Source organism: Rhinolophus sinicus, chromosome 12 (assembly GCF_057876585.1).
Source record: "Rhinolophus sinicus isolate RSI-liver-muscle chromosome 12, RSI-T2T, whole genome shotgun sequence".
Taxonomy (NCBI): Eukaryota; Metazoa; Chordata; class Mammalia; order Chiroptera; family Rhinolophidae; genus Rhinolophus; species Rhinolophus sinicus.
Window position 1 is genome coordinate 12,573,704 of NC_142512.1, and position 27,585 is coordinate 12,601,288.

General features: G+C 39.0%; 1 protein-coding gene across 3 annotated transcripts in view; it reads left to right on the forward strand.

The window, feature by feature from the left end:
* Positions 1–102: 102 nt before the first annotated feature.
* The window catches only part of STX8 (syntaxin 8), a 235,765-nt gene continuing 208,282 nt past the window's right edge, over positions 103–27,585 (forward strand). For 2 of the 3 annotated variants that reach the window (XM_088801921.1, XM_019755240.3), the window contains exons 1-4: positions 103–249; positions 3,987–4,086; positions 9,375–9,469; positions 19,753–19,863. In XM_088801921.1, the coding sequence (XP_088658047.1) occupies positions 233–249; positions 3,987–4,086; positions 9,375–9,469; positions 19,753–19,863 (323 nt within the window). In that variant the 5' untranslated portion in view covers positions 103–232. The remainder of the gene's footprint in view (positions 250–3,986; positions 4,087–9,374; positions 9,470–19,752; positions 19,864–27,585) is intronic. The other variant, XM_019755238.3, reaches the window with a different exon arrangement.

Sequence of the window (27,585 nt, forward strand, 5' to 3'; positions counted from 1 at the left end):
TAATTGCACCCAGCTGTTCGTGTCTCTTAGTGGGAGCAGATTGTTCCAAACTATTGATCCTCGGGGGAGCGATGTCCTTTCTTTATCGTGGTTCTGAGGCCCGAGTGTATATTCACTTTGCGAACTCCAGGTTCCGGTCGCGCACGTCGAACCGCGAGTTCTGAGCCGCGCGGGCCGCCGTAGTCAGCTGCTGCGAGCAGGAAGTGTCCGGAGAGCTGGAGGCGACTGCAGGATGGCTCCGGACCCCTGGTGAGCCCGGGGTGTGGGCGGCCGCGCGTGGCGTGTCCTTAGGGCTGGGCCAGGCTTCCGGGGAGCGTGGTATCGCAAGGCATTGAGACAGAAGGCCTATGAGACAGAAGGCTTTTCGGGATGAGGGGAGGGGCAGCAAGGATCCCAACCCCTGCCAAGGGGGACTCCGCCGCATCCCGCCACCGTCAGTGTTTGCTGGGGTGATCGGGGCAGGAGACCCGACCCGTGGGGAACCAAGTACTAGTGCAGAATTTGAACACTCCTCTGGTCCTTCTCGGCTGCATCCCGCTGCCGGGATTTCCCGCCCATCCTGGTTGTGGAGCTGTTTGGTGCAGGTTTCCAAGGATTCCTGTGAAAGTGAAGTAGAAGTAATAATCGCTTTGCGCGATGCGATGCCTGTGCATCTGGTGAACCCCTTTATTTCACAGGTGGAGAAACCGAGGTTCAGAATCCATAGTCACCAGCCAGTAGGCGCTAGGACCTAGATCTTGAGGGCCCTTCAAAAAACTTGTAGGAATCTGGGAGGGAAATGACGCATTTGTTTATAAGGAATGTTACCCTTACCTGAGTCGTCAATATCATGAAGATTCTATGGTAGCAACTGCTACAGTGAAACAATAGCTGATAAGGGTCATTCAGTAATTAAGTCCCAAGAATTGAATGATGAAAGACAAAAGTTCTGATCCCAAGGAACATATTGCTATAGCATATCGGACTTGACCCCTTTGTTTAATAGTTTAAAACATATAGTTCCATGAAGTTCTTGTTGGAGTACATGTCTTATGTTGATATTTCTAATATAGTTTATAATTGCTTAATTTGCAGACAGTCTGGATATTAGGAGAAGGGATTGCAACATCAAAGTTTACTATTATAACCTGAGATCTAGGTTATCTGGGCCAATGGCTTAGTTGATTAACACTAATTTTTTCCCACCTAATTTTAATAACGTATATTCCCTGATAGAAAATTTAGAAAATGCTGAATATTTGCAGAGAAAAAAAAATTAACATCTTTATCATTTGGAATAATAGCAATTAGTGATTTTTAAAATGAATTTATTACTTTATGTAATATATGTGTGTATAGGTTTACAAAACAGGGAACATTTCTCCATATTATGAAATATTTACTGAAAATGTTTTTCTTAATGGTGCATAAGAGTGCATCATACAAATAGCCACACTTTATTCCCTTCTTTGTACTCCTTTATTAGAGCTTGTTTTGTTTTGTTATGTTTTTAACTATTGCAAAGACTGCCCCTTTGTTCCATCTCTTATTTCCTTGGCTCACTTCTGAGAAGTCAAACTATTGGGTCAAAGGGATAAACATTTTTAAGGCCTGTGGTACATATTGCTAAATTGCCCTCTACCTCCTGGAAGCCAACTCCCTCACTTTACACATAAGGTAAGATATAAAGCTCACACAAGGGAGAGGCCTCAGGTTATCCATTTAGATTGGTGGAAGCTATCCCTGGACTCCAAGCCTCTTCCATAGTTAATGTTGAAAAAAGATTTTTAATTTTTCCTGTTACTTTCAAGTAGCTTGACTCAGTGCCTTTCTCATTTGACTGTTGAAGGTGAAACAATGTGGGAACTCTGCTGTTACCTTGCCAAGTGGGTTGCTGATCTGGAGGGTAGGAAGTAGTATGGACTGGGACTTTGAAAAACCTATAAAAACAGACTCTACCACTGCTTTGCCTTCGTGTTAGTGAAAGTCATAGGTCAGTGATGCTTCACTCCTGAGTAGTGTTCTAATGTTTAGAAATAGAATATAGCAGTTAATATTTTAATGGCATACCAAAACAAGTGGTAAGCTCACTGTATAGTAGAAGTTGTGAGTGATTATTGTCTCTGAGCTGGTCCTTTGAGAAAGTTAACTACCGTGTTTCCCTGAAAAAAAACCAGGCCAGACCATCAGCTCTAATGAGTCTTTTGGAGTAAAAATTAACATAAGACCTGGTCTTATTTTACTATTATATAAGATCAGATCTTATGTAATATAATATAATAATATATAAAACTGGGTCTTATATTAATTTTTCTCCAGAAGACGCATTAGAACTGATGGTCTGGCTAGGTCTTATTTTCGGGGGAAACACAGTAGCTTTACTTGCTGGGCAGCTTATTTGTTGATAATATACCATTTCTGGAAAAAATACAGTTAAACCTTAATAGTTGTATATTCTGGTTGAACTTACTTATTGTTTTATTTAATTTTTTGCAACCTTTGTTAATATAAAACAATTAGTGAACACTGGATTATTTTGGTCTATTTACTTTTTAAAAATTTTATGAAAGGTAACAAATACACAAAATGGAATAGTATGATGCGCTCCTTTATACTCATCCCCTAATTTCTGGAATTATCAATGTTTTGCCATTCATGTTTCATCTCTGTTCTCCATAACTTTTTTCCAGTGTATTTTAATATAAATCTTGCACATATATCAATTTAACTATACAGTCAGTATTTTCGTGCTAGAACAAAGCCCAGCTCATAGTCTGGAAAGTTCTTGTATTCTTTCCTTTCCATTTCTTCAGTCTCTGTCATGGCATCACTTAGGCCTGAAAACTCTAATCATCCACTTTTTCTTCACTCCTCCTGTCAGATTATTCACTAATTGGTTTTTTTCCTTTTAAATCTCTTTTATGATGTCTATTTCTACCGTAGTCCAATCCTTTATAGCCTTATGCTTTGCAGGACCGGTTATGTAACTGAATGGCTGGAGATGTCCTCTCCTCACCAATTATTTATGCAAATGGGGTTCAGGTTAATTTTCCTAAACTAGTGCTTGAGGCATTTGTATGCTGACTCCATGATAAGGTTGCTTATTAGCGCTGGGCCAGTGGTTCCCAAACTTGGCTGCAAATTGGAACCACCTGGAGAGCTTTTGCAACTCATGTCCAGGTCAAACCCCGTGCCAATAATCAGAAAGCTTGGGGAGGGGAGCCAGGAATTGTTGGGGTTTGTTTTTCTTTTTTCTTTTGTTTTGTTTTTTTAAGATTCCCCTATTATTTCAACATACAGCAAAGTTTCAGAACCATTGTTCTTTATAGCTAAAGTGAGAGCTTGAGGATTGGGGGCCAAAACATCTTCAAGGCCTAACTTTCTGTGTAAAAGTATTCCCTACAGCTCTGAAATTCTCCTACAGTTCTAATCTGAGTAGGCTGGTGTTCAAGGCTTGTCAGAAACCAGCTTCCACTGCTCTCTACTATTTTACCCTTTACCCTCCGACCCAGGGCCACCACTCGGCCTGACCTGCTAGGCACACGCTGCTCCTTTCATCTTTGCTTACTCCTGGTGCCTTCTGCCACATCTAGAATGTGCTCCTCCCTCCTGTCAGAATGAGAGGCCTGCTTTAACCTGGTGCCTCTGCCCTGTCGCAGGCTGTGTGCCTGCCCAACAGTAGTTCCTCTCACTTCGGAACTCCAGAAATGCTTAGCATTTACACCTCTCATTTGGTGGGAGATGTATTATACCTTACTGATTTTTATGTGTGTGGTTTGGAACCACAGAGCCAGACCTAAGCTCCTCTTTTGATAGATGACAGTGTGGAGGAGAAAAAGAGGAGATGTGACAGAGCTGGGACAGGATCCAGTTTTCCTTATGAGCCTCCCTTCTATTTTCTTAATTATGTGATGTCTTGTATTGCCTGCTGTTTTTTCATATACATGAATATATATAATTTCTTTTAGAACCTTAAACATTTTTCTCTCTTTATGACTTTGATACAGGTTCTCCACATACGATTCTACTTGCCAAATTGCACAAGAAATTGCTGAGAAAATTCAACAACGAAATCAGTATGAAAGAAATGGTGAAAGTACAACCAAGGTAGGACCAGGAGAAATTAGTACTTAAAATGATTTGTTTGAGCTTTGAGGTCTGAAAACCCTCCTGTTTCTGAGGCATGTGGGTGTAATGGCCTATATGCTTATATATATTGCATTGACATTACAACCAAACAATGAACAGTTACTTGACGACTGAGACTAAGTGAAGCATGACATCTGTTTAATTTCTTCTGTTTTACCTTAAAAATTTCTAACAATTTTAGTCTAGTTCTAGAGTTGGTACACTTTCCCCCCAGATCTAAATCTTTTAGGCTTTGTAGGACCAGAGGCAATGTCCTCACTTCTTTGAGTATCTGTTTTCACCAAAAGAATAATAGTCTCTTTTACATGTTACATTTAAAAATGTAAAAATTGATTGTTTTTTTCTGTCTTATGTTATCCTTTGTTTCTGTTTATATTCATTTTTAGTGTTTATTTTTTCCCCTCACCTTGTTGATTTAACTTAAATATGTAAGTTAAATCTTACATGTTTAACTTAAAATATGTAAACCATTTACATTGTTAAAAAGTCAAAATTATATGCAAAAGTACACTCAAAGTCTTATTCCCATCCCAGTCTTTTGCACCCCTTCTTCACCTAATTCTTACAGGTAAAACATTTTCGTTAATTTCTGGTTTATTCTTCCTGTATTACTTTTTGCAGAAATAAGCCTCTGTGTGTGTGTGTGTGTGTGTGTGTGTGTGTGTGTGTGTGTATGCAGTTTTATTTCTCTTTTAAACAAAAAATGCTCTTTTGTATCTTGCTCTTTTTTAGTTTAATAATATATCGTAGGAATCTCCATATTAATAATCCATTGAGATCTTCATTCATCTTTAGGGCTCTACAATGTTACAGTGTGTAGATATACCTTAGTTCATTTGATCTGTCTCCTAAGGATGGGCATTTAGATTGTTTCCAGTCTCTTGCTGTTATGAATAATGCTGCAATAAATAGCTTTGTGCTTTTTTTTTCTTTGTATTTGTGGAAGTGTCTATTTTAAGGGTGACTTCTCAGAACCAGGGCATATGTTTTTCTTTTTCCTTGTTACCAAGTTCCCTCCAGAGGGGTAGTCACCTTTGGCACCCCCTACCAGTACTGCATGAGTTTATGTTTCTTCACAGGCCGGCCAACAGGGTATTGTCAATCTTCTGAATTTTTGCCAATCTGATACGAGAGAGAGAATATTTCATAGTTTTAAATTTGCATTTTTTGTATTATGAATCAAATGAAGTATGTTTTCCCATGTTTAAACGCTATTTAAGTAGATTTTTCTGTGAACTGCTTGTCTTTTGTCCGTTTTTCTATTGGATTCTTGGTCTTTTTAGTCTTTAAGACATCCTTATGTATTAGGGAAGTTAGCTCTTTGTGATATAGTGTACTTATTTCCTCTCTTTTATAATTTGTTGTTTGACTTTGCTTATGGTATCTACTGTCACGTGAAAGGTTTGTTTTTTCAAATGAAGTTGACTATCAGTTTTTAATTGCTTCTCTGTTTTCACTCAGAGATTTTGTATTTGAAAGTTATAAAGGAATTTATTCCTGTTTTCTTTTAGTAAATGTATGGTTTCATTTTTTTTTATAATTAGATCTCTGATTCATTTAACCAGTATCATCTTCGTGGGCAGTTAGATTATTTCTAATTATAAATGAGTTTTCAGTGTGCCTAGATTATTGCCCAGATTGAATTCCTCAATGTAGGCTTTCTGGATTTAGGTTGTATAAAATTTTAAGCCTTTTGAACATATATGAGTATATACTCGTATATGTATATATTACAGAATTATGTTTCTACACCATTTCTGATTATCTTTTAAAAATCTCACTCTGTTAGACGAAAATGTGCTATAGTTTACTATGCATTTTTTAATACTGTTGAACATCTTTTATATATTTATTGGATATATGTATTTCTTTCTTTATGAATTGACTGTATATGTATAAATCCTTAAGCTAACTTATTTAGTAATTTCAAAGTGTTCTTTATGTATATGTTAACTATATTAAATCTTGATCTGGCATATTTGATACAAATACTTTTCTATTAATTTGGCTTTTGATTTAATACATGACTTTTTAAAGACATGTACTTGTTTTTGAATTTGATTTGAAATGATCAGTATTTTCATTTGTGGTCTTTTCTTATAGGAAGAGAGGAGGTAATCCTTAGAAAGACCATTTACAGCCAGAGATTATATAAATATTTTACCTAGTTATCTAAATTTTCTTTAAGCTTTTTTTCTGTTTTTATTTTTTTAAAGACACATTAATATTTATTATATTTGAAGTTTATTTTGGTGTATTGTAGGCAGCTAATTTTATTTTTTTCCTATTTGCTTAATTATTAACTCCCTTCCCCCCCAAGGTATGAGATATTTCATATTTTGTTCACTGAATTTTTATCCTACTGCACTGTTTCTGGACCCTCTGTTTTGTTGCACTAATGAAGCTGTTAGTAACCGCTGGCATCAAATTCTTGTAGTTTTTTTAATAAAGATTTACTATCTGATTGGTTAAGGCCCCCTTTATTATACCTGTTCATGATTTTTCTATCTTTTCCTTCATTTGTTATTCTTTTCAAGAGGTTTTTCATAGTTTCATAAAAAAAGAATTTTTGCTGTGCTTCAATTACCATCTAACTCTACAATAAAAGAACTCCAAAAGGAATTTTGAATGGATGTGTCTTAAGTACATTTATAGATTAAATTGGAAAGCATATAGATTAAGTTGGAGAATGTTTATTACTTTTTACTCATTCAGCAGTGTTTCCTGTAATTACTATGTTCCAGGTACTGTGCTAGATATTTTTTCTATTTTATTGATTTATTAATGTTTGAAAAGTAATAATTAAAAAAATTTTCCCTAGATATGACTGAATTTACAAAAGCCCTTAATTTTTTCATTTTATGATTGATCAGTATACTGAATTCTTTTCCTATTTCTAGTAATCTTTCAGATGCTTCTCTTAACTTTCCCAAATAGATAATTATTAATCTGTAAATAACGATAACTTCATTTCCTTTCTAGCCCTTGTGTATTTCTTTAACTTGTCTTATTGCATGGGTTAGAACTTCTAAACCAAAGTTAAATAACATTGCAGTTAAGGCAGTAATGTTCCATTCAGTTTTCTCTCTTTGTTTTGTTTTTAATTTCCCTCATGCTGTATTAATCATATGTTTATTCTATTTTTAATCATTAAAATTGTTAGCTTTATTGTTAGATTTTCTAACATCAAACTATTCTTAAATTATTAGGATAAATTCTACTTGGTGATGGTAGATTTGTCATTTTTTTTATGTAATTCTGAATTTGCTTTGCTAATATTTTAAAAAGACTTTTACATGTATAATCCTTAAGGGAGATTGGCCTGTGATTTCCTTTTTTCCATTATCTCTGTCAGTGTTTGTTACCAGGATGTATTAGCTTAAAATATAAATTAGGCATTCCTGTTTTTTCTATGCTGTGGAAAGTTTCTGTTATAATAACAGAAATTTTCTCCTGATTATAAAAGCAGTCATTTTCTTATAATCATTAAGAAATCCCACTACGTAGAGATAACCACCCTGGGCATTTTGATGTATTTCGTTCCTGGATTGTTTTTTTCCCCTGTGTGGGTGACATTTCATTTTATGATTTGATTTTTTTCTTTTAATAAATTATGATGGATATCTTTCTATGTTAACAAATTTAGATTTCAGTCATACTTTTTTAATGGCTACATACTCTTTCATCTCTTGACTGCTTTTGGTCTTTATTTTTGTAGAGCCTTCTTAGGCCTGGGGTGTGTGTGTGTGTGTGTGTGTGTGTGTGTGTGTGTGTTTGTGTGGTGGTGAGCTCTTTTTGTTTGTTTTGCTCTTTATTTCTTGAATGAGGAGAAATCCGCCCTCCTTAGTGTTTCCCCATAAACATTGTGGGTGGTTTTTCTGTGGTTCCCAAGGGTATTAGAATAGTTGACATCAGACTTTTCTTGGCTGTTGATACCTTTGAGGGTTACTTGATGTGTGTAGCCCTTGGCCATCCTATGGTGTTTCTTTAGTTTAGTTGTATAATTGCTACTTTTAACAAGATAACAAGTGAAACCTGTGATAGTCTATCTTTTTAAACACATCTCTGATTTCATCCATGGTTGACTATGTTTAATTTAATGGGCGATTTTATTTTTTGTATTTCTGAGAGGCCCTCTCTCTCCCCACCCTTCTTCCATCCTTTAAGGTAGCACTTAGAGTCACAAACAAAAATTTCCTTTGGGTTTGTAGAATGATTGGAAAAAATTCACACAATCCTGGAAAAAGAATTATGTATGGTTAACATTCCTTTTGTATAAAAAAAGCCACTTTACTATAAAGCTTTTAAGTGAGTTATAAGTATAGCAGTGTGTTTAGAGAAGACTGGCTGGGACGGCGATGGGACTTGACATCTTGTCATTTGAAGAAGAGTTCAGTGTATCGTTGGGTTTTCGCTGTTGAATGAAGACTGGGAAACACAATTTCCTGCATGGCTGTAAGGAGACAAATAGGATCAGACTGTAGATGCTCAGAGGACAGAATTCAACAGATTGTGAGGGCAAAGTGACAGGTCAGTGTTCAAGTATGGACTGGCTTACCACCTGATCAGGTGGTCGAGTGGGTGCAAGCATGTATGTGGTTGGACCAGGCCACCTTTAAGATTCCTTCACAGTATCCTTTGATAGATGACTGGATAAAGAAGTTGTATATATACACAACGGAATACTATTGTGCCATAAGAAAAGATGAAATAGTACCATTTGCGACAACATGGATGGATCTTGAGATTATTATGCTGAGCAAAATAAGTCAGACAGAAAAAGTCGAGAACCATATGATTTCACTGATATGGGGTATATAAAACTGAAAACAACAAAGAACAAGACAAACAAATGAAGAAACAAAAACTCATAGATACAGACAATAGTGGTTACCAGAAGGTAAAGGCGGAGGGGGGTGGTAGATGAGGGTAAAGGGGATCAAATATATGATGATGGAAAGAGAACTGACTCTGGGTGGTGAACACACAATTGGATTTATAGATGATGTATTACAGAATTGTACACCTGAAATTCTATGTAACTTTACTAACGATTGTCACTTCAATAAACTTTAATTAAAACAAAAAAGGTTCCTTCACCCCTGAGGTTGTCGTTGGGAGGCTAAGCACCTCTTCCAGTCCGTCCTTGATCAAGTCATAGTATGTAAAGCAGTGTTTACATGATATTTTTAGTATATTCTGTACCTCTGGACTAGCATACTTAGGATGTGTTCTTTTCTTTTCAGCTTACGGTGACAATCAGAGCTTTGTTGCAGAATCTGAAGGAAAAGATCGCCCTTTTGAAGGACTTATTGCTAAGAGCTGTGTCAACACATCAGATGTATCCATGTAAACATTTCCACCTCTTTTCTAGAGTGGGAGGAAAAATAGTCTTATTTTAAGAAAGGAAGGAATCTGGGCCACCCAGATTTTTCCACAGCTTGAGGAAGACCTGGTTTCCAAAATATTGCCTGTAATCTCGATTTCTATTTTAAGTGTCTGTTACGTGTTTTACAGTGAATATGCTGGCGAAGCAAGACATACTGAAGGAATTAGCTTATTTGGGTGTAACCTTTACAAGTGCAGGAAGTTCATGCTTGCTGTCAGTGCTGTATTTACATAGAGCCCTGCACTGCTGCCTGGTTAGACTGCCTTGAAGATGCTCAGCCATGGCTCTGCAGGGAAACTTCCGTGGTAATCCTGAGCTGTGATTCTGCTTCTGGAGTTTCCAGAGGTTTGAATGATTCATTTTCTTTTTCAAGAGGCCAATACCCGTAGAAACCATGCATCCTTTTTTTCCCCTGTTTATGTACATTATTGAGATGTGACTTGTTTGCTTTATTATTCTTCCATAAGGTACAGACACTGCCTCTGGTTTGGGAGTTTTGGGGAGGTGCTGGAACCACTTGCTTGAAGCACGTTGTTCCATTATCTCGTTTCCAGCAACACTGTCAAGTATTACAACATGTTTTTAGAAATTCATAATCTGATCAATTTAGCAAAATACTTGTGGTCTGTTATCTGAACGAATCCTTTTTTTTTTTTTAAAGATTGTATTGGGGGAGGGGAACAGGACTTTATTGGGGAACAGTGTGTACTTCCAGGACTTTTTTCCAAGTCAAGTTGTTGTTTATTCAATCTTAGTTGTGGAGGGCACAGCTCAGCTCCAGGTCCAGTTGCCGTTGCTAGTTGCAGGGGGCACAGCCCACCATCCCTTGCAGGAGTCGAGTTGAACCAGCAACCTTGTGGTTGAGAGCCCGCGCTCCAACCAACTGAGCCAGCTCAAGGTGCTGTGTTCTATCTTAGTTGCAGGGAGCGGAGCCCACCATCCCTTGCAGGACTTGAGGAGTTGAACCGGCAACCTTGTGGTTGAGAGCCCACTGGCCCATGTGGGAATCGAACCAGCAGCCTTCAGAGTTAGGCGCACAGAGCTCCAACCACCTGAGCCACCAGGCCGGCCCTGAACGAATCCTTTAAACCTGACTTTATATTAGTTTGAAAACTGACCTCAAACTGGACCTCTCTCATTTCTTTTTTTTTCCTTTCTATTTTGTTTGCTCATTTGTTCTATTCTTTAAGTTCCATATATAAGTGAGATCATATGGCGTTTGTCATTCTCATTCTGACTTATTTCACTTAGCACAATACCCTCTAGGTCCATCTGTGTTGTTGAATCAGTTCTTTAAATTGTCAGTAGTTCATACCAAAAGCCCAAATTTTAGTATCTCAGGAAATAGTTGTTACTGCCTAACTTTAAGTATGGGAAGATGTAGGAATATAGTTTTTTAGATAAAACAATAGAAAATGTTTTAAAAAGTATTTTTCTCCAAGTGTAACCCCTTTATGTCACCAGGGAGGTTCATGTAGATTAGTTGTATGATTTTCCAAATAGTCAGTTATTAACCCACTAAGGTTTCAAATAAAAGTTTAATTTCAATAAGCAACCAGGACCTTATTTTTAACATAATTAGAATATTCTGATACATTTAGTTTGTAACTTTACCCTCCATATGGTATCATTTATTACTGCACAGTTGGTCTATTATATAAAGAATTTTTATTTTATCAGAATCAACAAGTCAATATATAGACTTCACATAGTTTTAGATTAGTGGGGTTATTTTCTCCACTTTCAGTGCTAAGTATTAGAAAGCCTGCCCGTGAGGTCAGGGTATGCAAGCTCATTTTGTTACCTAAAGCGCATATATTAAAAAGGTAACTAAATATCATCACATGATGCAATATTAACAACTGTGTATCTGCCAACTTCCATTAAGGAAGCTGATTATATTCCTCTTATAATATTTATGTGATAAACCTATAGGGCAAGAAAGATATAAATTAAGAACTTTTACTTCTATTAATAATTTTTGGCAGTTATTAATCATAGAGCGTACTAAGCATGCCACAGTAATAATTGACTTTCTTCTTCTACATGGTTGCAGTGTGACCATCTTTGAAATCTCACACTGGTTTTGTGGTGATCTCAGAATTTGCTGAATTAAGCACTAAATGTTTAAAAATACCAAACAGTTATTAAATATATTATGAAAATATTTAAGTACCTTAATGAGGATAATTTATAATTTCCTAGGAGAAATAAAAAACTCAACTGGAATATAACAACTTTCTTAAAAATCTGATGTATTTTTTCAAACAATGGGGTCTGTTTCTACTGGAACTGCAACCACTACTAAGGATGAAATTCAGATAATCCACCTCACGGGGGCACTCCAAACCTATGTATTTTCAGGGAGACCATTTCTTTTGATGGAAAGGAAAGGAGGTAGTTTCTGTGTTATGAAGCCCTCTTTTTAATTCTCTTTCTATTCCCCACATCTTCCCTTTCCCTGATACGCCTCTTCCCAAATATTTTAAATAATTCTATGGCAGTTAACCTCTGGATTTAGGATATATCAGATAGCAACCTGTCAGTCTTAATAACCTCATATTGTTATTTTGTTTTGGTGGTTCCCTCCCTTCCTTACAAAAAAAGTATCGAGGCCAGGTGGAACTTTGAACCCCAAGTCACGGATGGAGTTGGAAAGGGAATCCAGCATTCCAACAGAGGAGGTTTTTACACTGAGGAGAGGAATCTTTGAGAGCTTAACTGACTTGTCCCAGAACCCACAGCTGGGAAACGGAAAAGCTAGGATTCAAATGCAAGGCTGTCTGGCCCCACAGCCAGTTGTTTAAAAGCTGAATTCTAGTTTAGTAGAAATAATACAGTCAGCTGTCACCTGGCATGTCTTCAACTAGAATTCCCCATTAATTGGCATGCTGCTATAGTGCCAAGACAAATCCTGTTTATCGTGCAAATCCTCAAAACCCTTCTTAATCATCAGAAAGATTAAACAGTGTTCACTGTGGTTTATTAGGTATACTTTATGATGTTGTAATTCTTAGAAAAATTTTTGTCCATAAATCGTCAATAGAGTGACTTTTTAATCCTTTTTTTTGAGGCATAATTAATGTGAGGTGCCTTTTTTAATGTGAGTATTTGAATACCACATTTCCTTACTGTGTCGGGTAGTTGAGAGTTTATGGTACTTTACTGAGTAAATTTATGCCTTTCTGTATTCGTGAAGCTTTCCAAAGAACACTAGGAGTTGCCAGAAAGATAAGTCCTATGAAAATGCCTTCCAAACAATTAAATTCGTGGAGTTCAGGCATAAGATGTTATTGCTGTTTCCTGAAAAAGTATTTCTCTCCTGGCAAGAATAAACGTGAAATTAAAATGAAGGTTCTGTGCTATTGAATCGGTTAGTTTGCGATTCGTAAACCAGAGTCTTGCAGCCAGAGAATTTAAAATTGCTGAAAAACATTAACTTCTCACAGTGCTTCTTTGAGATGGGAATTATAATTGCCTCACCAGGTAAGAAAAGGTGTGTGCTACTGAAGGCTGCGTGTGAAATTTCAGGTAGTACTGAAATTATTCGTAGGATTGGCTTTTCGTGAAGCTTGGGTTTTCAAAGGCAGCAGCTTTGCTATTTTAAAGAGAATTTAAAAAAATCTCTTTACAAAAGGATTCAGTATCAAAAGGTATTTTGTTGTCTTGGCAGAAGTTCTGTAGAAATCGTTTTTAAAAATCTGTAACTTTTCTCCACTTTATTTTGGGGGAAAAGATAGGTAGATAGAGAGGTAGGTGGATAGATAGATGCAGTAATTACCTTATAACAAACCCGAATAAATGTCGGTGAGGAGAGGCTAACTGAATAGATTTTAGTGATAGCTCTTCGTGGGTCCAGTGGAGGTGAAATGGATCTCAAACGGTCCAAGACAGTTTTCACTGGTACCTTGTGATGTGCAAAAGTAAGGACACGATAGTGTTTGTCAGCAGAAATTTTCTTTTATGTGGTTCTTTCTAGTTTTTGGTGTTAACATCTCCCTATTTTCTCAGTAGGTAGTAAAAGTAGATGGTAGTTTAGTCAGTTGTGGTGTTTTTGAATAGCCATATGTCTATGCGTAGGCAAAATGTATAACTGGTAACTTTATGTAAGTCTCCCTCCTCCCCCAGTTGGTTTGGAAATATTTCTGCTCCATGAATCTAAAAGCCTGAACACTTGGTACAGTGGGAACAACATGGGCTACAAAATCAGAACGAAGACTGAAGACCAGCTCTGCTACTTCCTCAAGGCCAGAGAGCAGTTTAGCCTTCCCCGACCTTAGTTTCATTTTCTGTAGAGGAGGAATAGTCATACTGTGCGAGGTTATTGTGAAAGTTGAAGAAAACATATTTAAAGCACCTCACAGGATTGGATCCTCACAATGGTGGGTGTTGAATAAAAGATAGTTATCAACGTTTACTGTGTAACCTTGGACAAGGTACTTAACCTCTTTGAGCTTCGTTTTTCTTATCTGTGGAAAAAAAGGGGTAACAAAAGTACACCTGACTTACAGGATTGTTGTGAGGATTATATGCATAGAAGGTGCTTTGCATATATTAAGCCCTCCTTGAGGATTAGCTGCTACTTATTATATCATTATTGTAAAAGTTGTAAAAAATATCATTATTGTAAAATTGAGCATTTATAGGTAGTCCTTCCTTACAGAGTTTATAGTCACGTACGGAGATTATATCATAACACACAGACAATGATAGTATGAAAATAGTCCTTGTAAAATATAATCAGTGCTTTGAGAAAGGTCAGGACCTGGCCTGTACAAAACAGATTCAGTAGAGTTTGTTAACTGAAAAAAAATAAAAAAATGAAATGGTATGTGAGCCAGAAAAATGCTGCTAGGGGTCTAAACTGTCTTCTGTAGTTTTGTTACGGCACCAGGAAGTAATTATCCACAAACTTCTTCCTTCTCCAAAGCAATTAATTTACAGGTAAGACTTGCCTAAATTCTTAAGCTTTCTACCAAATAAAGAGAAAATCCAGGAACTGGCGTGGGGTGGGGCATTCTATGGGTCCAGCACCATTTTAGGTTCAAAGTGCTTACCAGGTTACAGCAAAGAAGCTGGGCTTAAGAACATTGGTAGTAGTACTATGAAATCCAGATCTGATTTCATTTACAGCCTTACAACTCCATGAATTGGCTGTAATTAATTACATGTAAGATCATTCTAGCTAATGACAAAGTACTATGGTAGGTAGAGCTTCCTTGTCCTTATTTGTCTGTTCTCTGACCTTCTTTCTTAGTTATTCACCACGTTGGTGAAAGAGGAGATCCCAGCACTGGCCACTGGCTGTGCCTTATTTCCTCCTGGTCCTTCCTTACCCTGTCCCCACGGCCCCGAGATACCATGAGTCCACATACACGCAGTATGAGATGATTCTCTGACCTCCTGTTTGCAATAACCCCTATATAGTCTGTGTGCTGTGCAGAAGGGCATTAATCTATTCCTTGCCCTTCTGCCCTCCCAATCTCCTTATGCTCTGGTCTCTCAAAAGACTGAAAATAAAACAAAAGGAGTGTTCCTAGTGGACTTTTGGTTAGTTTTCCTACATTTTCAGGGAGTCTCTTGGAATATTCTGAATCAGTATGACCAGTAATGTTACTGTTTTTAAGAGAAGCCAAGAGGTGGCAAGGTTAGGTGAGCAGTCCTGGGAACTTCAGGGTGGAGAAGCCCTGGAACACTTGGTGGTCAAGCCCAGCACGGTGTGGTGGGGAAGCCATGATTTAGAGCAGAAAGAGCGCGACTCTAGCCCAGCGCTGCCCTTACCACCTGAGTTACTCGGCCACACTGGGCCCAGTTTCTGGTCGGGAGAACAGGAGAGTTGGATCTCTTAGGCCTCTTCTAGCATTAACGGTCTGTGATTATGTTCTTCAGTTGCTAATCTGGAAAACGTAACCACCAGGTTATACCGCTCTTGCAAATGATGTTCTTTAATTGAGTTAGTCCATTCTTAACTTGTTTCAATCTGTAACTAACTAGTGTCTGCTAAATTTTGAAACTTTTTTTATTGTTTTTATTACTAAAAGTGCTTTCTTCCCATATACTTCTTATAGTTAGTTTTTACCAGTGACACTGCTCTCTCTTCCTTATCCCCGTCCTATCCGGCTCCATCTCATTCTTCATTCTTAACAATGTTGATGGTTGGTACCTGTCATCCCAGACTTTTATATATATATATATATATATATATATATATATATATATATATATATATATATATACACACACACACACACACATATATATGAAAATATAAAAATCTTTTGACTGTAAAGTGATCGTACTACACATATGGTTTTGAAACTTGTGTTTTTGTTAGTTGGCATATGGCAGAGTCAAACAATACAAAACAATATTCAATGAAAAGTAAGTTTCCTTTACACCCTGAATCCCCAGTTCCCTCTCTTTAGAGGCAGTTGTTTGCATGTCCTCCCAGAATTTTCTGCATATAGACCAACATCCATGGCCATCTGGATTTTTTTTTTAATGCAGTTGGAGCATATTACGATTCCCTGTTTAGCTGCTACTGCTTTTTAAAATTATTTTTTTGGTTTAACACTGCATTTTGGAAATTGTTCTATATCAAATAATTCATATCAGCATTTAGTAAGCGCTCAGAAATGTTAATTGTCATTATCATTGGTACATAAAGAGCTTCCCTGTTCTCTTTTAGGCTGCAAAACATTCCATTGCATAAATGCTCTAGTTCCTCATTAATGAACTTTAGGATGTTTACAATATGTGGCTGTTATAAATAATGCTGTAGTGAGCATCTTTGTTCCTAAGTCTTTGTACGAGGTGTGATCAAACAATATGATGAATGTTTAAATTTAAAAACATTTATTACAGTAAAAGGTACATTGCCATTAATCTCCCTCAAAGTACTCCCCCTCACTTCAAACACACTTATCCCATTCTTGCCACTTTCTGAAGCAGTTCTTGAAGTCCTCTTTCGTGAGTGTGTTTAGTTGCGCTGTCATGGCTGCTTCGATGTCCTGAATCAGTTTGACTTTGGTGAAGAGCCCGTAGTCTTACAGTTCCAGATCTGGTGCATAGGTGGATGAGGACACATGGTAATGTTTTAATTTGACAGAAATTGCCATACCAGAAGCGATGTGTGACATGGAGCATTGTCATGATGGAGGATGATTTACGGCACACTTTAAAACACACCTTCTCTCAACCGTAGCTCACATTCGACTGATTGCACCGAACAACTCGAAACTTGTCACACACTGTCACTAAGATTTGACGTGCCACTTCCCATATTGAAGAGCCCTGCCTTTCCGTTGGATGGCACTTGGCAGCAGCATTCACTGTACTTTGTGATCACAGTCAAAAGGCTCCGTGTCATGCATCATTTCTGGTACGGCAATTTCTGTCAAACAAAAACACTATTGTGTGTCCCCATCCACCATATTCACCGGATCTGGCACTGTGTGACTTCTGGCTCCTCCCCAAAGTCAAAATGACCATGAAAGGAAAACATTTTGAATCAATTCAGGACATCGAGGCAGCCACAACAGCGCAACTAAAGACACTCACAAAAGAGGACTTCCAGCACTGCTTCAGAAAGTGGCAAGAACGATGGGATGAATGTGTTCAAAGCAAGGGGGAGTGTTTTGAGGGGGATTAATGGCAATGTGTTTTTTACTGTAATAATTTTTTTAAAAATTTAAACGTTTACTGTAGTTTTTGATTCTACCTTGTATAGGTGTGTGAATACGCGTATATCTGCAGGAGGAATTCCTGTTGAAAGAATGTGTCTTTTAAATTTTGGTAGATGTTTCAAAGGCAATCTGGCAGTTGGTTGAAACTGTTGAAGGTTCCTGCCAAGAGTGTCTGAGAGTGCCTGATTCCTAGGCTCTTTCCAGAACTGCCTTCCAGTTTCCTATCTGGTAGGTGTGAGTGATATCATATTTCAATTTGCATTTCTTTTACTAATGTAAATAAGTGTTTTTTGATTGATTAGAGTTATTAGTGTTTCTTTTTTCTGTGCTCTGTTACGTCTTTTGCCTTTTTTCATTTGCCACTATCAGTTTGCCAGTTTTAATTTTTATTTTGCAGATATTTAAAATTTTTGTATAGCTAGATTTATCTTTTCCTTCATGGCCTCTGCGTTTTCAGTCTTGATTAGAAAGATTTTTCTTACTCCAAGATTGTTGAAAAGTTCTCCTACATCTTTGTCTAATGATACTTTTGTAATTTTACTTTATATGTTTAAATCCTTGAGCCAGTTAAATCTGTGCTTAATTGTATTATTGGATTATAGTTCAGCTTACATTTGTTTGGGTGGTTGGATACTGAAAAAACCATAGGTTGCCAGAGTAGGTTGAATATAGGAAGTAAGACAAGGCTAGTTAGTATTGTGATATAATTGTTTCCATAATTTAAAATTCCCATTTTGTTGTATGTAATTTATGTTATAGCTTCTGTCATTTTTGTTTTTGTTTTCTGAGGAATTTTTTTTTAGATAGAAGAAAAACCTTCTGCTTTATTGACAATTTACCACAAATTTGAAACACATCAATATTTATTCTTGATGTTGCATTGATCAAAAGGCTGATATTTGGCTCTTTTATTAATACAGAGGAAATACTTAAGCCCACTGTTTCTTAGTTACAGTTACTACTTAATGGTTTCCAAGATGGGGTACTTAGTGACTGTAGTCAAGAAGGAAATGGAAAAATAGTGGTAGTAATTTTACTACCGTAGCATTCTGGAATGTTGACAGAATTCATTTATTATTATTTCTTTAATATTAAAAGCCACTAACGCTGCTTGGTAACATTGGTTTGGAAGATTTATGATTTTTCTAACTACTATCTGTTACTGGGGATATGTTTTTATGGGTTTATTTACTATTTTACCAGCTAGCCAGCTCTTTCTATTCAAAATTAGCAATAAACGTTATAGATTCACTAGGCTGCAGTTTTCCCACCCAGGGAATGATGATGCAATGACTTGATTCTGCCAGTTTCTTAGAATTTTGGGGGCCTAAATGCAGTGTTTGGTATCCCTCTTTTAAAAAGAAAAATGTCTATCAATCCAAAGCAGCAGTCTCAGTAATGTCTTTCTATAACTAGGTAATAGTGGTCAGGGCGGCTTGGAATCAGCAGCGTTTCAGGTTCAATAAAACAAAGGCCATTTAATAAAAAAGTAAAAGCCAGATAAAACTCAACATGTTGAGGTGGCTTAGTTTTCTGTTTACTTTTTATGTCTGTGACAGATATATCCTTTCAAAAATGTTCATTAGCTTTCTCCACTTGTTCTCCTTATGGCAGAAGTTTTCTACATCAGCAGTTCCTTTATTTTGTTTTTTAAAACACACACACACACACACACACACACACACCCGCACACCCACGCACAACCTGGAAGTACTTGGGTAGTTTGCTTCAAGAAAGCAAGTCTGTAAAACTTGGGATTTAGTCCTGATTTTTTTTTTTTTTTAACTGTAACTTATAAATTGTTATAATGTGTAAGGGAAAGGTGGTAGAGTTTGTCTCATGTTATGTATAAAGAAACAGATCCAAAAAAGTGTAATAACTGGTTTAAGGTCATACATAGTGGTCAACATAGGACTAATAGGCTTTGGACACCTACTCTAGCATGCTTAATAGATTAACACATTAAAATATGATTATTTCTTTGTACTTTTCTTCAGAATTACAGATCATGCCATGTATTAAATAATGAACTGATGGTTACAACTTTCAGAGTGAATCTGTTGCATGAAGCAGCACTTTACAAAATATATTCCAGGTGTTAATAGGTGTTAACATCGAAGAAAGGGCAATACAGTTACCTTTCGCCCACCCTCTCTTTTTAACAGAGTATCTTAGGGTATTAAGTCGAGGAAAACAGCCTTGACCACTGACACTTATAACTCAAAACCTAAGGAATCACTGTTGGACAGGAATGATATTTCAGTTTTGCTCACTGGGAGGAAAATAATATTTCCCTCCTGTATTCCTCAATGAAGGAATTTGTGTTCTGATCTATGTCAGTGTTTTATAAGACCCCCTGCGATGGTTCTGTTAAGGTCCTTGAGGATCAGTGAAGTCGAAGGTCAGAGCAGAAGGGTAGTTCAGGTCTCTCCTGGATGAGATTGGTTTAAATCTGTAATAGTGACAGCTGAGTTGGAGAGCGCACGTAATAATGTGATCGATAAAATGAGGCAATTCTCCCACTGTTGGACCTTAACAAGATGTCTGCAGAACACAGCTCGAAGGAGACCGAAGACAGAACCTATTGGATGATCTTGTAACTCGAGAGAGACTACTTCTGGCATCCTTTAAGAACGAGGGTGCAGAACCAGATCTCATCAGGTACGATGTTTTCATTTACAGGGATTACGTGGTGACTGAAGATTTATCTGCAGAGAGGACAGCTGTACTCTGAATGGCTTCATTCGTTTAACTACTAAAATACATTGTGTTCATTTCTAGTGTTTGCCTGTCATTTTCCATTCAATTTCGTTTTCCTTAATTTTCTAGGTTTAGTACACTTGGTATGTTCAGCTGAATCGCATCTCAGCAGAAGGATATTTAGGTAGACTACAGACGAAGTCAGAAAATTTCTTCTGCGTTCTTTGGTTGAGCTTTCAGCTATGTTAGCTGCCTTTAAACACCTGAAATTATGTACTTCTCTGGGAAAATGTTGTTTTTTAATTGGCACTTTGAGAAAATGTGCCCAGTAGACTGTAGTCTATGGCTCAGGGAGGCAGAGGAATGTGGCAGTTGGATCCTTCTCCCTGTTTTTGGCCAGTGAGTGATTCGCGCTCTTAGGAGGTGACAGCTGCTCTGTACCCAGCTCTGCTGGAAGACCCAGAGAAGTGGTCTGGCCGCCCCTGCTGCCAGAACTCCCTCAAGGTCCTTGTGGGAACAATCACAGCAGGAAGTGAGCTTAGGATAGAAACTCCCTTTCCCCAGTCTTCCTCACCGGGGATGATGCTGTCATCCTGGAGAGGCAGTTTGCGCTTGCCTAGATCCTAATGAGCTGTAATAGGGCTTCCCAGGGGCAATGGTTTTGATCCTTGGCCACACATGATCAGGCCCAGCCTCAGATAATTCACTGGGGAGCGGTGGTCCCAGGTGATTCTGCAGCCAGGGTTGTAGACCACTGCCCTGGGGCAAGCTGAAGAGGGTGAAACAGTTTGCTGTTGGTCCCAGTCTTCTCAGGAGCATGTGACCTAAGGTTTGCAGAAAGAGATTATGAACTACAGGAAGCTAGATGAAATCTTACTGTCGTTTCTGTGGAGAAATAAAACCAAGGAGTCTGTGAGGGAGGAGTTGTGTCCTGGGCAGGATGTGTAAACAGTGCTGAAGCCTGCAGTGGGCCGTGGATTCAGTGAGGTGCCTGGCAGTTTTCTGGTGTAAGCGGTCCTATGGATACGGGAGTGAAGTGAGTGGATGAAGGCGGTGAATTCAGGGCTGGTGAAATCAAACAGGAACAAGGGGATCCAAGGGGAAAAGGGAGTACCGTCTGTCAAGAAGGGCCTTTGTACTGAAGGAAGAGGTTTTTTCAGTCCAGAAATTAGAGAAAGGCATAGTCAGCAGGTCTGGGAGCAAGTTTCATGGGGGAGTAGCGGGCAGGTAGAGAGGTTGTGCGGGAGACCCTGCTCTCTGCACCATTTGTTGTGCGGGGCAGCCTGCGGGGTCTCTGCTCCCGCTCCCCACACAAGAACGCAGGATATGGTGAGGCCAAAAAGGAACACCCACGGAGCCATAAGTAGGGGAGTCATATCACTATATTCTTGCTGGCGGCATCCGCCTCTCTGCAATCCGCTCTTGCTAGCTCAGCCACCATCTTCTTGCTAGCCCCCACTTTTTCTTTTCTGCTAGCGTAGCCACGGCAGTTATATTAGTGGCCAATGGCTCACTGGTTACAGCTGACGGCCAACTAGCCACAGCTGACGGCCATGCAATCACAGTTGACAGCCATTTACTACCTGAGCCAGCACCTGTCTATGTGAGGCCGAGAGCCTGGAAACTGCTTTCTGGGGCTCTGTCCCCACAGAGGTGATGGTCAGAGGGGGAGAAAACATCTAAATACTTGTAGCTTGTGGTGGTGGAGGTGGTCGTTATAACAATCATGATAGTTACCGTTCAAAAAGAGTCTGCTATGTGTCAGGCCCTGCTTATTGCTCTTCAATGATGCAGAAGGGGCCAATGTATTCATTAGATCTTTGTGATTTGGGGGTTGTTTTGGCCTCCTCTCGCTTGTCACCCCTCTTTTCTCCTGTGGTATCCTCACTATTTAAAATGCGGCCTGTATATGAGCAGTGTCTGGGTCATCCCAAAGCATGTTACACATGCAGAAGCTCAGACCCCAACCCAGCCTTACAGAATCCAAATCTGCATTTTAACAAGATCCTCAGGTGATTTGAATGTACCTTGAAGTTTGAGAAATACTGCTTTATATCATTTGTTCTTATTTGCAGCACTTTGTATCAGAATGACACAAGAGGCTTATGAAAAATTAAAAAAAGAAGGAAGAGAGAAGAGAGAGAAAAGAAATACAAGTGTCTTGACCATATACTTGCAGAGTCTGAATTAGTCTGGTGAGAGCCTGGGTAGGAGCAACGCTGGGGGACACGCCTCAGCTGATTCTAACAGGTGGCAGGTTAGAACCACTGCTCCCTGTCACGGTGTACCAGCAATGAGAGCTCATGGCTTCCATGTGCTGTGTGTTTTCTATGCGCCAGGCACTATGCTAAGCTCTTCATGGGCCTTTGCTCAGGAGATCTTTATAACATCTCATTTTACAGAAGAGAAACTGAGGCTCAGAATGGTCAAGTAACTTGTAGAGATTCTAGAACTAATTCATCTCAGTTTGGATTTCCTCTAGGTCTATGTGTCTTTAGATGTGGCCTCTTAACCACTGCACCGTTCAAAGCTGGACCAGAAGTTATATGGACTCAGCTCTGTTGCTTACCAGTCGCTCGGTCATCTGGGCTTCAAAAATTTTTTGTTGTTTGGACCAGATGAGGTGACTTATGTGAAGGGCTTTGTAAGCTCTAAAACCTTTATAAACATAAGCTGTTATTCCTGGAACTTGTGCCACCGTCAGGGTAGAGGGAGTTCATGCTGCCTCCTTTGTTTCCAGGAGACCTCCTGTAACTTCCTGTCCCACCCCCTGAGTGCTCGAGAGGGTCCTGGCTTCCGGTTCCACGTTTTGCACCTGGACCTCTGCCCTCTCTTTCTCCCCTTCCACATCTTGTCTTGTGTCCCCTTTCCTCAGTGCCTGGCTTGCCACTTGTTGTCTTATTAGTAAACAGTCACATGTTCATTCTTGCCATGGAATCCATGACTGGCAATGACTTATCTTCTGGAGGTATTTTAGCAGAAGCCTCCTTGAGCTCCAAGTATTTTAATTGTTGGGAGAATGATAGAGAATGAGGCAGGTTGGTGGCAGAGGTGTTTGGGGTGGAGGCCTTCCGACACCTCTGAAGTCCTACCAATTGGACTGCCTCCTCCTCCTGTGTTTAAGGCTGTGCACGTGGTGGGCCTCAAGGGGAACAGCTGGGGTAGCGCGGGTACAGAGAGACCAGACTGAGGAGAAACTGAAGGAAGGGTAACTAAAGTCCTGAGGGTGTGAAGTAATGCAGGAAGCCATCCAGGCTTATTTACATGCTCTCAAGATGAAACTGAGGGAAGCATATATATTGTTGTGTCTCTTCTGTACAGGAACAGAAGTCTAGACTAGTTCCTAATAAGCTTCCAGAAGAATTCCGTTTAAAAGCATATAAGCATCGTAGAGTAGAAGTGAGTCCTGCAGAGCGATGAAGAAGGTAAAACGGACATGACACAGACAGCGATGATCTAGGCCAGGTTGTGTGGAGTCTGGCCAAGAGTAAGACGCTACGTACTAATCACCATGAAGAAAGTAAATCATTGCAGGTGAAAAGAGGAAAAAGAACGGGAGGTGGCCTGGAAGGTGAATTCTTGGTCTAGGATTTCTTTAGACCCACTGTACCCACCCTAACAGGAATATATCTATGTCATGCAGGGGGTCCGGCGGGGTCTCTGCTCCCGCTCCCCATACAAGAACGCAGGATATGGTGAGGCCAAAAAGGAACACCCACGGAGCCATAGATGGGGGAGTCATACCACTATATTCTCTCTGGCGGCACTATACTCTCACTGGAGGCTGGATCCACACTGTCCGCAAACCGCCATCCACGCTTGCCAGCCCAGCCGCCATCTTCTTGCTAGCCCCCATTCTTTTCTCTCTTCTCTCTGCTAGCGTAGCCACAGCAGTTATATTAGTGGCCAATGGCTCACTGGTTACAGCTGACGGCCAACTAGCCACAGCTGATGGCCATCCAATCACAGTTGATGGCCATTTACGACCTGAGCCAGGCACCTGTCTATGTGAGGCTGAGAGCCTGGAAACTACTTTCTGGGGCTTTGCCCCCACAATCTACATATACCTGCCTGCAATAGTTTGCTAGGGCTGCTGTAACAAAGTACCACAGACTGTGGGCACTTAAACAACAGAAATGTGTTCTCTCTCAGTTGTGAAGGCCAGAAAGCCAAGATCAAGGTGCCATCAGAACGGTTGGTTCTTTCTGAGGGCTGTGATGGAAAGATCTACTCTCAGCCTCTTTCTGTGGCTTATAGATGGCCGTCTTCTCTCTGTGTCTTCACATGGTTATTTCTCTGGATGTGTCTGGGTTCAAATTCCCTCTTCTTATAAAGATACTCGTCATATGGATTAGGGCCCATTCTAATCACCTCATTTTCATTTAATTGCCTCTTTAAAGAACCTATCTCCAAATATTGTTACATTTTGAGGTATCGGGGTTAGGACTTCAACATATGAATTTCTGTGGGGACACACGTTGTCCATCACTGTCCAAAAAATGCAAATCCTGTAGTCATTCCAGCAGAATCTGATCAATAAGAAAGTGCATACTAGATAGAACCATTCTCAAATACCGTGTAGAGAAATCCCTGGGAAGTCTGTTCAAGGGCTGTGAAATGGTCTCCCAGAGAGTATTGACTCAGCTCATCAGGGAGGATAGCTGGGTCCTCCATGGTAGACTTACCGGAGGCAGGCAGTTTAAGTTCATAGATGAGTGAATGAATGAATTCAAGTCAAAGTAGGTTGCTGGAAGTAGGTTAGATTTGGCGTCAGAGTTTCTGGTCTTTGATTTTACTCACCTGCCTATGTCAGTGTTATTTTTGCCTTTTTTAAATGCCTAATCCCCTCAGTTGAGGCCTCCCCTTCCATTCCTAACTTTTTGTACCCTAGTAATTTTTCTGCTTGGACTTGGCCTTCTGAAGATCTAAATCCAGTTGTACACAGTGACCAGTTTGGGCTCAGTTTAACGTTGCCCTCTTGCCTCCAGATTATCAGATTGTCTCGTCATTTCTAATGCCAACTGTCAGGGATCTTTTAGCTCCATCTTTGGAGAAACCTCATTTCCTTCTCTGCCGGTCGGTTAGTCTGGTATCTCCAGTGACTCAAAGATTTCCTCCATCTTGCTCAGTCAGTTCCTAGTTCTGGGCTTCTCCAACATTTTCGTTTTCTCGAATCTCTGGATCCCTCCAACATTTTTGGTTGCTTTTGTAATTCTTGATATCCACATGGGTTGACTTGTCACTTGAGGACAGTGGGGTGGTGGCATCTGTCTTTCCTTTAGGTCATGACCTACAGAAACCCATTGGCCAAAAGCCTTATTAGCTCTTAAAAAGAGCATTGCTGTAGATGTGCTCCCTATGGCACATTTGTCGTTAATGCTAGATTGTCACAACACATTTACTGTTGGAGAGCTGGGGTCAAAGCCCATGATAGTGGGCAGCAATCCCACAGATCAGGTTATCTGACCAGGACTCACTTGGAACCTGTTGATTCGCTGTCCACCCGGAGCCCTTACCTCTTTCTTTCCTGTTTTCCTTTGCGTAGTCCTTCTCCTGGCTCACTTCCACCCAAACCTGTGGTCTCCTCTCTTCCCCACGGGTCTTTTCCCCATCGCTCATTCCCAGGAGTGCTTCTGCCCCTCCCTTTGCTCCTCTTTTCTCTTCCTCCTCATATGTGGCCTTATTAAGGAGAGAAGAGTGTTGTCAGACTTCAGTTTGGATTAGCTTTTCCTTTAAACAGACATTAATGTGGCAGTCACATTCATTGAATGTGTAGCTGTCATGTGATGGAATCTTAGTTTTACCTTAAGGATTACTGATCATTATTCTAAAGCAGAAAGCCTTGATGTGAGGCTTTGGTCTAAATAAGCAATGGTTGACTAATTTAGGGCATTTGGAAACTTGTTAAAGAAGTCTCTGTGTAACAATGTCTCTTAGAAGAAGATAAGCCGTGCCTTATAAAGCAATGACAGAGCTTCTGATTGAAAACCCTGTGGCTCTATATTTGAGAGCATTGCTAAGTCTCACAATTAGTTAAATCTTTGTCTGTAAAGAGAAAAAATAATCACTGCACACTCCACTGCTCTGTGACCATTTCAAAGATTATGTGACTAAGCAGGCTCTAGTGGGTGGCTAATTGGCTAATCTTTAATCTTTACACTACCAACTATACCGAGGATTATAGGAAATAGGAAGTTATTTAGAGGTTAAGATGGTGGGTGTGTGTCAGGAATGGTATATTAACAAGCAGACCAATTACTAAAATCAAAAGAATAGACGATAATGAAATGTAAACATTTCATTTAAATTTAATTTCAGGTATGTATTTTTTCTTTGAGCTGTTAAAAAAAGAGTGATACTTCTAATTTGTAGTTCATATCACTATATTGGAAGCCAAGGTGGGCAAAAAAAATTTACATTAAATATTGTATCAAAAGTACTCCCGTTTCCCCATTTTAAAACATTCAATGTTTTATTGCAATTTAAAGTTTGGTGTTTAAAAAGCATGATTTCTAGCTGATGGTAATGAGATTTCCTAAAGAATCATTGATTTATACTTTATGTTGCTTAAAGTTATTAGCACATGACTAACCTACTCCTCTAGAAGTAGGAAATTGCTAAGGAATATACACCTGCGTCACTGGCCTGCTCTTGTGAGACAATGGATAAGCCATAGTTATTTATCCCTCGTACTTATGTCCTAGAAATACACTCACTTCCTGGGTTTTCTAACAGGGAAAGAATGTGCTGAAATCAGTAAAGCTTTGCTTTTCTCTCTATTTCGGTGAGCCCAAGGTTAGTTGAATCAAGGTGATGATATTAAGTACAGTCAAGAATATTAAAATTCCCTGCTAGCTTAATAAAAATAGTTAAGGAGGCAAAAATATTGTGGTAAATGGGAACCTTCTTTCATTAAGTAGATATTTATTGAGTGCCTACGTATTATGTACCAAGCACTAGTACTGGGAATATGGTAGCAGAAACACACACAAAAAACAAGAAACACATAGTTTGTGCATTTGAGCTATGAATTTGAGTTCAGTGAGAGAGGCAGACATGAATTAAAAAATCATACAAATTAGTAAATTCAGCAGAAAAGTGCTACATATTGTGCTTAGAGAATGTCAGTGGGGAGCTGATTAACTAGGGACCAAAGCCTAGCACAGTGCTTGATAGATATTTGCTCAATGAATAAAAATATTTACATTGTTTTCTGTATCTTTCATTACATGTAGCATAGACTTGGGTATGTAGTAGGCACTCAGTAAGTTTTTGTTGATTGAAGGGTTGACTGAGTCAAGATGTGATAGGCTGGGCTCTTGGTAATGGAACAAAACTGGGACTCTCAGGAGTTTATCCCATGAAAGTTTTTTGTTTTTTTTTTTTTTGTTTTTTTTGCCTGCCTCATATATGTTTGGTGGTGCTCTAGGATAGCAACCTTCAAAAGGTGACTCATAGATTTAGATTGTTTTCATCTATGGTTGTGCTGTTTTGATACAAGGCCTACATGTTCACTAGTACCGTGTTTTCCTGAAAATAAGACCTAGCCAGACAATCACCTCTAATGCGTCTTTTGGAGCAAAAGTTAATATAAGACCCGGTCTTAATTTACTATAAGACCGGGTCTTATGTAATATAAATATAATATAATATGATATAAGACTGGGTCTTATATTAAGCTTT